Here is a 10,829-nt window from a genome sequence, read left to right on the forward strand (position 1 = left end):
TGGATTTGGGAGAAAATATTAAAAGGATACAAGCAAGGAAGAGAGTAACAATCCAGGTAAGGCCCAAGCCACATCAGGGTTGGGAAGTCCTTGTATAGACTGGGGCGACAATCACCTTATCAAGGCATCATAACTCCGTATATCTCACACGTGTCCCACTCAAGTACCAGGATCCCTCAATTAATGCAATTGTTGTAAAACATATCCACTGGAATGATGTGCGAATTAATGACTGCAAAACACCGAGACGCGACAAGGAAGTTGGAGAGGCGCCATTCAATGCAAAAACATGGCTAACGTTGTGTTGCCATGTGGGGGGAATACAAACAATCACTTATCATGCGGTAAGAACATTGCTTTGGGGTTATAGATGCATAATCCTTTATGATTTACTCGACATTAAAATTATCATTCTTTGCATCTAACCATTGAATTGCTTGACAAGCATCCTTTTTTAATATTATAGACATAATTTTTGTCGACGGTTACCTTACAACTTGCGAAATTAAATTTACAACTTGTCTGTAAATATTTTGCATAAACACACACATCACACACATAAAGAGGTCAAATCTCTTCAAATAAGCTTGCCCCCTACTAACAAAATTCTATCTTCACAACCATTTCAATGATTGGTTTTTTATGAGTGAAGTTAAGGAAGCATTTTAAGGTGACCTTGTAGGGGAATCGAGGAAAGGTTTTGGTGGAAATTGTAGAGATAAAAGAGTACCTTCTAACATCTCTATCACCTTGGCCATCGATGGTCGATCTGAAGGATTAGTTTGGATGCACCATACACTTACTATTATCATCTTTTTTATCGTGTCTTCTTCCACATCTGTTATATCCCCAAAAGTATTAACAAGACTTTCTTCTTGTTGCATCTTGTTATATATCCAGTGGGGAAAGTATATTTGGCTGGTATGAGATGCTCCAGATTGAAAATTTTTTCTTCCTCCAACCATCTCGAGAATCAACATTCCATAGCTATAAACGTCTGATTTGTGAGAGACTGCACCAAAGTTCCGACTGAAAACTTCCGGTGCAATAAATCCTGTAGTTCCTCTCATGCCTGTCATTGACACAATACTCTCTTTTGTTTTGCATAGTTTAGCAAGGCCAAAATCAGAGATTTTGGGACACAAATCTTCATCCAAAAGTATATTATGAGGTTTTATGTCAAAATGTAGAATCCTTGTCCGGCAACCTCGGTGCAAGTACTCTAGTCCTCGAGCAACGCCAACTGCAATTTGGAACATCGTTCGGCTGTCCAAATGACAATTTGTGACTGAAGTTCCCTCGTCATATATGAACTTATCAAGAGATCCATTAGAAACAAATTCATATATTAGAGCTCTTTTATTCCTCTCATAGCAGAACCCCAAAAGATTGACTATATTAACATGCGAAGTTCTGCTAATGCTGGCCACTTCGTTAATAAATTCCTCTCCATTACCTTTGGCCTCGCTGAGGACCTTCACAGCAACGATACGTCCATCACTATCAGGAAGCTTCCCTTTGTATACAACTCCAAATCCACCTTGTCCTACTTTATCTCTAAAGGAATTGGTCAGTTTCCTCACTTCTGAATAGGTGTAACGCTTCGGGGCTATTGATCCATAATTCTTTATCATTTCCTCGGCACTATTCCGATCATTCATTGCATCCTTTTTCCCCCAGAGAATTGCATGGTATCCTCTTTTAACGCTGCAGATTATTACCAAAGAGAGAATTAAAATCGCAGCCATGCCTGCACACAAAGAAATAATAGTATTATAATGGCTTTTCATTTAACTCTAAAGAAAAAAAGGGACAAAATTAGAATATATGTATATATATTTTTTTAACGTGATATGGATTGCCATACCAATGCCAAGTATAAGCTGCCACATGGCCCGCTTGTGCTTTGAAGGATAATAATACCCTGCAACAAGAAGAGAAGTAAATTTTATTAGAAAAGCTAGATACTTGTTTAAGCGCTACATGAATATAAAAAGATAAAAATGTACTACATAATTTAATTTTTAATAACTCTTTTTTCAACACACCTCTCGGTTCGTCATCTGAAAAGGTGGGCTCTGGTGTTGGCGCGTAGTATTGTATATTGGGAATGGGTGGCAAGTCTGGGACTGAGAGAAGGAGAAATTAGAAAAAGAAACTAAATCAGTCGTAAATAAACATCCATGCCATTTTATACAAGCTTTTGATCTGTGATTTTCGTCTACAGAATATAGCCCTTCAATTCTAATTGTAACCAGTAACCATAAAATCGAAAAAGGGGGTAGAGGACTCTTTCAACCCGGGATTTCAAAAGCCGGAGATGGCGCAGTGGATCCTACAGTCATTGGTGCGTTTGCGCTATTTATTATGCCTGTCTTGGCGGGTGGCGGTGCTCTGGAGAGCGGGGTGGCGGCTGGCGCTAGAATAATAGTAAAAAGAGTAACGATAGAATATTGAATAATGATAAAAAAATATGTTAAAAATAATAATAAAATAATAAATAATAATGAGATATTACCTTATCTCCAAATTAAGCATAAGAGCAAAGAATTAGTAAAAGAAATATTTGAGAAAAAAATTTGAAAAAGTAGTGGTAAGATATATATAATATATATATATATATATATATATATATTCCTTTTAGTGATTTGTCATGCCTGATTAGCTGGTTATAAATTAGGTATGGGTTTTTTTTTTTTAAAAAAAAAAAAAAAGATATGGGTTGTACTTGTACAAGCATGGGACTTTCATATCACGCTAATCATCTTCCCAACTATATGATTAGTGGAGATTAAACACAAATTAAGCAGAAAATACACCTTAGGCTACAATTCATAAGATCAAGGCCAAAGAGCATGCATTCTCACAAAACTGCAAATCCCAACTTCTTCGTTATACCAGCAACCATTAATAAAAAAAAATGAAAAGAGAAATATAAATCAGAGGAGAAAATATAGATCACCTGGATTTTCTGATGCCAACTTTCGTGGATAAAGAGTACGGGTACTGACGCAACGGAAGAGAAAGGGCTTCTTGCAGTTTGCTGCATATAATTTCTGGTTTTCAGCACAGAAAGTAGTGCGTATGGAAATCAAGATGAACAATGCTAACATGAAGAAATAAGCAGATGATTGTCTGCTCGAACGCATTTTTAATTGTAGGTAGCTTTATCAAGATGGGGGGGATGGTGAGTAAATTAAGAGGACTAGGAATTAATTCATCTTAAAAATTGAGAAACTACTTATTTTGAGATCATCAGTGATTGCCAATCATAATAAGGGAGAAAGATGGAGACTTTTGTCCCTCAAGACAGAGAGGATGCTGGAATATATCAGTTAAGAATCTCAGAACGTAGACATGAATCTTTTTCTTCGTTTGTAATTATTTACTTGACTCGCGGACGTAGAAAAAGAAGCAATTCGAGCGAAAGCGTCACTTTATATCTATTTATTTTTAGATAGATCCAGACGCGTCTATGCTTTTCCCAAGGATTGATGAGCAAGACTTTGCCAAGTCTTTCACGCCTTTCGGTCGGTCATAGGCGTGTATATTGGGAGTTTTTGAAATGAGTTTTCAAACTTTTTATAAAGTTCCATGATTAGCAATCAATAATTAAAATAATAAATACACCTTGTTTTGAGAGAGTGCATATATAAAAGGATAGATGTCTAGATCCGAGAACGACGCACGAAACTTTCTCAACTTAAAAGAGACGGACCCAAGAAAGAAAATTATATGAAACTGCATGATTAAATTTCTTGTGTTCAAACAAGGTTGTTGATTTTACAAAATGCACAATTCCTTTTGATGTCGGAGCATACATACAAATTAAAGACAAAAATCAAATTACGTGGAGGAACAAACTCACCTCAGTACACATGATTCCATATTACACGTTAATATACTCACTCACCTTGGTGGTATATTCCATATTAGAGTTGACACATCACACGTGACATAATGAGTGAAAATAGATTACCATCTCAAGTATAATTAATACTAGAGCATCACTTATTCAATTTCTGTGACTGTAAATTCATCACCAGACTAAGCCCTTTCTTCTCCTAAACCTGTCTACGCGGTCAGTGCTCATGCGAGACTTTTCAGGCTTCGTCGACTTCCTAGACTTCTCCAGTCGACTATCTAAACTGTTCCTTGAAACTTCCGGGAGATCCGAACCCAACTCAAATTTATCTGAAGTTCCAGTTTCAGATGGTTTGCTCTGAGTATCAGATTCTGCTGCAGTTTTTTTAGAACTGTTTGTGCTTGATTTCGATTTGCCAATTGCCTGTACAAATTTCTTCAGATGTCTAATGAATTCTGGGTAAAGCTCAAGGTTGCTGTGTCCACCTCCACTTAACCACAATGGTTCGTACTTCTCCTTGGAAAGCTCCCAAAGCTGCTTCCCGTGGGACCAATCCACAACTTCATCCGCAGTCCCCTGAACATGGAACATTATGGGTTTTTCATTAATATCTGTTAAGTGTATAAGAATATTGTGTTTCTCTTGCAAAGCAAAAGAACTGCAATGCAAGAACATGACGGATAGAATGAAGCATATATTGAAACCGAACCACTTCATTCTTGATTTATTAAATAATGACATTCAACCATTAATAAAAGCATCATGAAAGATCAATTTATTAGCTCCAGACGTATGCAAAAAGCTTGGCAGATGCAAGTTGATTCAAATTTCCATGCTTGTGCATCCGGAATAGCTTTAAAAAAATGATTCGATTTTTAGTCTTATATATTTCTTTCATGATTACTCATAAAAAAATATTACTCATCAAAATATATCTATTCTTCGTTACTCAGGAGGAAGATCTTAAATAGTCTTGCAGAAGGAAGTTCTGCCCATGCTTTTTTTTTAATCAGTAAAAACAGATTTTATTGATGAGGAATAGACAAGTTTTGCCTTGCTATCTCTAAATTTCTTATCTGAAAAAGAAAGCATTCTAACGCCAAAGATAAATAATTCGTTGCAGTAAAATTACCAGCATGCACATGGTCAATAAATTTAATCCCACATACGACATCATGGAGAGAGAGAGAGAGAGAGAAGATGCCGGTAGTCATGATAAGAGCAGGACGAGGGGGGAGCAAATATTACTTACATGTATGACAAGAACAGGACAGTTCACCATACCAATTTTGTCAATATTCTGCAAGGAAAAATAAGAGATTATACTGGTGACCATCTGCCAAATATAGCAAGCGTGAAGAGTGTTCATTAGAATCATTGTGGTGAAACCACCTTAAAGATATCAAACCAGTATGTTCGTTTGACAGGGTACAATACTCTGAGGCCAGACAATATTGGGCTATGTAAAACGACTCCCCTCAAGTTTGATATTCTTGAAGCAAGATCAACAGTGGGGCCACTACCTACGGACTGACCATACAAAATTAATTGCTCGTCTTTAACACCGTACCGCTCCTTGAGGCATGTATATGCTGCAGCAATGTCGGCATATGTATTACATTCAGATGGCTGTTTCAAAACAAAAAGAAAGGCCATTGTATTAGGAGGATTATTTGGCACGGAAACAACAATATCCATCAAACATCCTGGAAAATAAGCCAGGGCACTTGATAGTATTCTACCATGGGATAAATGTTACGAATCATATGTGAAAAGATACTTCAGTTTCGGGTTCCCAACTTGAGACCCCATGGAATAATAAACGTGGTCAGAATAATTCGATACATCAAACTACATCCTACCTTTCACTTCAGCAACAAAAAGTCTTAGTGTTGCTTAAGTGCTGGGCAGGTTAGTGCTAACCAGAAAATCTTACTCCACCTATTAGTTATCGAAAATCAAAGTACCAATCACAAAAGGCACAGAAAATCTGATATTCAGTATCATATGATTCAACTGGCTACAATAGATTTCAAGTTATAAGGTTATAAGAATCTTGGCTGGTAGCGGCATGCGTCTTTTGCCATTAATCCTGAAACCACAATCTTCACATGTTGAAGTGCTTTCTAATAAATGTTTTGTTTCTTAACAAGTCATAAGTACAACAGAATCCTAGAAACAAAAGAAAATTGAGCAACCTGATATGTACATGACAAACTTCTAGAGTTCTGTATGAAGTCCCATAATGCATTTGTACCTCCCCTTGAGTAATAAGGGATGATATTCAGTTCATTTGGGAGAAAATTTTAAAAGGATTCAAGCGAGGAAGAGAGAAACAATCCAGGTAAGGCCCAAGCCAAATCTGGGGCTTGGTTGAAGAGGCACAAGAGTGGAGTGGGGCTAAGCAGGTCTTACATTCACTTGAACTGTCATTATGCATACTTGTTACACACACATTACATGTACAGGTTTCACAGGACATATTTTTTTATAAGTACAAAAAAAAATATATATATATCATGTGAAACCAGTCCAAATACTTTTGAGTAAAACTATGACATATTGATGCATGCCTAGGGATCTAATTGGTTGGGCACATTAGGCTAGAGATGCTTGTCACATGACTCATTGACATTCTACCTCTTCCTCTACGTAAATGTATTTGTTGTATACCCCAGTGTATTTCAATAATGCCTTTTGTCACCTTTTCTAGATCATTAGTAAGTTAGTAACACTCGCAAAAAATTCTGCCTCCTCAAAAGCAGAGTTACCATCTCAGCTAATTAAAAAGAATTGCATATATAACAAACAGATGATAAATAAGGTCCAGCAATCTTTAAAAAAAGCACTCTCTTCTATGAATTTTATTTTAAACAAATATCAGGATATATAAATACTAGATATAATATATATAGAAATGCCGGAATAGAAACCGACTAACGTTTTCCCCCATTTCTAAAAACTAGGAATAGAGCTAGGCATCCAACCTTTCCAGTTGATTGTCCATAGCCAGAATAATCATACCTGCAAAAGTTATAGAAGCAATAGTCACTAATGAGTCCAATGAAGATTAGATTATCAGTGCTTGAGAAAGAAACAGTACTATAAAAAAGTAGTGCACCTCTGTTTCATTTTCAGCAAATTTTGACTGATGAAAGAGATATCTAGTATGTATCAACCTATTGTAGCTCTAATAATTCGAACAGAAGTTTTTTTCTCTATATCATTTGAAGAAATTCAAGACACACCCATTGCAAATGTTACATCAGACTACATGCTTGAAGCAACGCAGGCAAGCAAGCTCAAGAAAAGGAAAAATTAAAGGTAAAACCTCTCCAAAATTATGGCAAACACATACCTCTGAGACCCAGAAACCCATAGCTCAAAACACAAATTTGAGGCCAGAAAGAAAAAAACACAGAGAATTTTCCCCGTAAAAACTAAATAAAAATATTTATCAAAAGAAGGAAAAGCAAATACAGAAATTACCCCATTAGATTGACGCGAAGCCGAATGCTGAGTTCGACAAAGAGCTCGAACATCTGTCCCAAATCGGCGGCATTCCCGTGGGAGTAGAGCAGAGTCGCCGATGCCTTGTGGTTCTTCACGTGGATGGCCACGATATCGTTGCCTTTACGGTTCCGGAGCTTGAGGACGTCGACGTTAACGTTGTCCCTCCTCGGGACCTCCGGAATATACAATTGGCCGCCGCGCGTGTCGTCCGCTATCAGGGTGTATGACGGCGGGGTCGGCGGGAAGAAGGCGAACTTCGCGGCGATTGACGACGTGACTCCGCCCATTCTATTATCATCGACGGCGAAAGACTCATAAAGCCCCGACGGCCAAACCCCGTCAGATCAGGCACCAGAAGTAGACAGAGAGATCCGGAGAGAAAGATAGAGATAGGAAAGGAAAGGATAAAGCTGGCAAAAGGTTGTCGCTAATGCCAACGGTGGCGCGTGGGGATCCTGGTGGCGCGTGCGCTTTAATAGAAAGGAGAGTGTCAAACTTGGCGGAGGAATCTCATATATTTTAAACGTTGAAGTCTTAAATGGACGAGAGTGGGAGAGATATAGAGAGAGACTGTTCACTGAATATTGTCGCCTAAAGTGCGTCTTTTTTTCTTTTTCTAGGAAAATCGACAAAAATACCTTGTAAATACACTTCCTACACTCTAGTAAACGGAAAATCCTAACTGTATTCATAAAATATTTATATATTTACATGACTTTTTACAGTTTAAATTTGGGATTAAAAATTAGAATATTGCTCAAGATTTATTTCTCGTACGGATCAATCCCTATATCTTTAATTTTAAGTTTTGTATTCTTTATGTTTTGAACTTTGATAAAAAAACATATATCTATTACATGTTAACATGACTCAAAATATAGAAAAATTATATTTATTATTCTCACAAATTATACACTATATATTTTTTTCTTATTATATTTTTTTTCTTATTAAATATGTAGTATATAGATAATGAGTAGAATAATTCAATAAATTTAAAAAGAATAAAATAAAATATTTTTTTTAAAAAAGTATAGTATATAGTATCTCGTTTGTATTTAAAATCTATTTCAACTGATCTCATTTTATTATTATAATTTTTTTAAATTTTTACATAAAATATAATAAATAATTTAATTTTTTTAAATATATAGTATATAGATGATGAGTAGAAGAATTTAATTATTTAAAAAAATTAAAATTAAAAAAATTAAAATAAAATAAATAAAATTAATTGTGATGTGTGGTAGAATTTATAAATATCAATGCTCTAAAACTAATGCGCGAAAAATAGTTGTTATGAGAATGCGCAGTACGGGTGGCAGATCGCATCCAGCAAAATGGGTTTCGAGTACACAAAAAGTCCAAAAATAAGCGAAGTGAGATTCATAGGTTTCTGAGACGAAATTCGAATTTTCCTATAATTCGAATAAACTAGAGAATATAGATAGAGTTAAAAGGAATATTTAAGAACGGGAAATATATTTGCAGTATAAAATTTTATAACTGCGTACGTAACTTTGACAATTTTGGAGTAGATGCGCCTATTTTGGATTCAAAAAATCTTCACAACCTCTTAACACTCCACACTCCACATTATTTTTAATTTTTATTATTTTTTTCTTTTGTTAAATATTTATTATATGAATAATAAATAAAAAATTTGAAATAATTTAAAAAGAATAAACTCAAAAAAAAATTTAAAAAAAATATTAAAAATTTAAAAAATCTAAAAAAATGTGGAGTATGGAGTGTGGTGGAGGTTGTGTAGCAATGCTCTTTTGGATTATATTAATTTTATAAAAATAAATTTATAAATTACTATAATTTTATTAAATATATTATATTTTAATATATTAATTTACGTACGTTTGTGGTTTTTTCTTATTTGAAGGCGTGGGTTGGGGGGTCTACTTTTGTGGATTGTGGAAACAGGTGTCGTCTTCTGTGGTATACAATGCTGACGTCAAAAGAGAGAGAAGGGGGGCAAAAGCATGTTATTCATTCGTGGGTGTTATAGTGGTACTACCTACTTTTTATATTTTATTTGAAGTGACATTATCACAATATAGGAAAAAATCAAACGGAATTCTATTTGAAATGCTGAATCCGTTTAACATTTCAATCAAATGATTAGACCTTTAAACGTGGGTTTCAGATATTTTTATTATTTTTGCGCATATCCTATCCATTACTACTTTGTTGTTGTTGGGCCATGAAATGGTGGTGGTTAAAAGAACAAGGACAGAGACAGGAGGCTGGTGGGCCAGAGTTTAACAATTACTCTATGATTTGGCCCAATAAATCTAGCTCGATTACGTTTGTATATACTGAGATATTTTCATATATTTTATAAATAATTATTTATAAACTAGGCCTGGTGAGTGATGTTCTCTCTCTCCTACTTAACTTCCTTTCAATTATCAGTTCAAACTGTGACGAAATGGCCCTACCACCATTGCCAAAGCTCTTTTGCTTAAATTCAGGCTTCTATTTTTCCCATTTATTGCTATTTTTTATTTTTATTTTTTATAAAATTCTTAACCATTCATTCATGTTCTTCGGTAAAGAAACTTTTCTCATCTTTTACTTCCACCAGAAAGAAAGAAAGAAAGAAAAAAGTTTCCACTTTTAGACTTTTTCACTTCCAGAATGAACTTCTCGATCGGTTTGATTTCAACCTGCAAACAAGTTCAATACGACAATTTATGCTCCTTTTACGACCTTTGAAGTTGATGCACTAATAATTTATTATTATTATTATTATATAAATGTGGGGACAAAAATAAAAAAAGGTGGTACAAGTGGAGTGAATGTTGCGGTAGAGAATCCGAGAGGGAAGATAATGGAGAGACTACGAGAAGTGGATAAAATGCATTAATGGCCAAATCTTTTTATCTTCAAGTTCCCTTCCGGCAGAGACGGCTCAATTTAAGTTGAGGATTAAGATAAAATTTAAGTAAATTATTTATAATTATAATATAATAAAATATAAATTATTATATAAAATATTTTTAAAATTTTTAATAAAATGATATTTTATTTAAAAATTTTAAATACAATTTTTGTAAATTTATATTTATAATAATAATTTAAAATAAGGTCTCAATATAGATTTTGTGTTTCAATTTAACAAGATCTTAAAAAAATTATTTAAAATATAAATAAATCATTATATTAAATATTAAATTTAATATCATGAGACCTTGCACATATTAAAAATTATGAAAATTATTTAAAATTTTATTTAATAAAATAATTTTTATTTTATTTTTCCAAAAAATTAATAAAAATACATCTCATTTTTATTTTTGAGATCTCGTATAAAATGGAGGTATTAAGCAATAACCTAAATCAACTTACCATTCAGCTGGCCTGCCTCCCGGTCCCATGGATTTCCTTCCGACACTTGTTTACAACGTTATGGGCCTGTTGCCCATGAATCAGTACG

General features: G+C 34.5%; 2 protein-coding genes across 2 annotated transcripts; both read right to left on the minus strand.

The window, feature by feature from the left end:
• Nucleotides 1-380: 380 nt before the first annotated feature.
• On the minus strand, nt 381-3,355 carry LOC118348977 (PR5-like receptor kinase). The gene is made up of 4 exons (XM_035691648.1): nt 2,963-3,355; nt 2,049-2,129; nt 1,868-1,924; nt 381-1,750 (listed from the first exon to the last, which is right to left on the minus strand). The coding sequence occupies exons 1-4, from the start codon at nt 3,147-3,149 to the stop codon at nt 666-668; spliced, it is 1,410 nt and encodes a 469-aa protein (XP_035547541.1). The 5' UTR covers nt 3,150-3,355; the 3' UTR covers nt 381-665.
• A 376-nt stretch (nt 3,356-3,731) lies between these two features.
• LOC108988021 (alpha/beta hydrolase domain-containing protein 17B-like) lies at nt 3,732-8,012 on the minus strand. Its single transcript, XM_018961112.2, has 5 exons — nt 7,355-8,012; nt 6,853-6,889; nt 5,258-5,494; nt 5,118-5,165; nt 3,732-4,441 (listed from the first exon to the last, which is right to left on the minus strand). Exons 1-5 carry the CDS (start codon nt 7,663-7,665, stop codon nt 4,040-4,042), a joined length of 1,035 nt encoding a protein of 344 aa, XP_018816657.1. The 5' UTR covers nt 7,666-8,012; the 3' UTR covers nt 3,732-4,039.
• Between the last annotated feature and the right edge of the window lie 2,817 nt (nt 8,013-10,829).

Source organism: Juglans regia, chromosome 1, assembly GCF_001411555.2.
Source record: "Juglans regia cultivar Chandler chromosome 1, Walnut 2.0, whole genome shotgun sequence".
Lineage (NCBI taxonomy): Eukaryota > Viridiplantae > Streptophyta > Magnoliopsida > Fagales > Juglandaceae > Juglans > Juglans regia.

Coding starts and splice junctions, on each gene's coding strand:
- LOC118348977 (XM_035691648.1), bottom strand. CDS start 3,149: ATGCGTTCGAGCAGACAATCATCTGCTTATTTCTTCATGTTAGCATTG. Junction 1,925..2,048: donor TTCAGATGACGAACCGAGAG/GTGTGTTGAAAA, acceptor TTCTTGTTGCAG/GGTATTATTATCCTTCAAAG. Junction 1,751..1,867: donor GCAGCTTATACTTGGCATTG/GTATGGCAATCC, acceptor CTTTGTGTGCAG/GCATGGCTGCGATTTTAATT.
- LOC108988021 (XM_018961112.2), bottom strand. CDS start 7,665: ATGGGCGGAGTCACGTCGTCAATCGCCGCGAAGTTCGCCTTCTTCCCG. Junction 5,495..6,852: donor ATGGACAATCAACTGGAAAG/GTTGGATGCCTA, acceptor GTTTTGAAACAG/CCATCTGAATGTAATACATA. Junction 5,166..5,257: donor ACTGGTTTGATATCTTTAAG/GTGGTTTCACCA, acceptor TTTTCCTTGCAG/AATATTGACAAAATTGGTAT.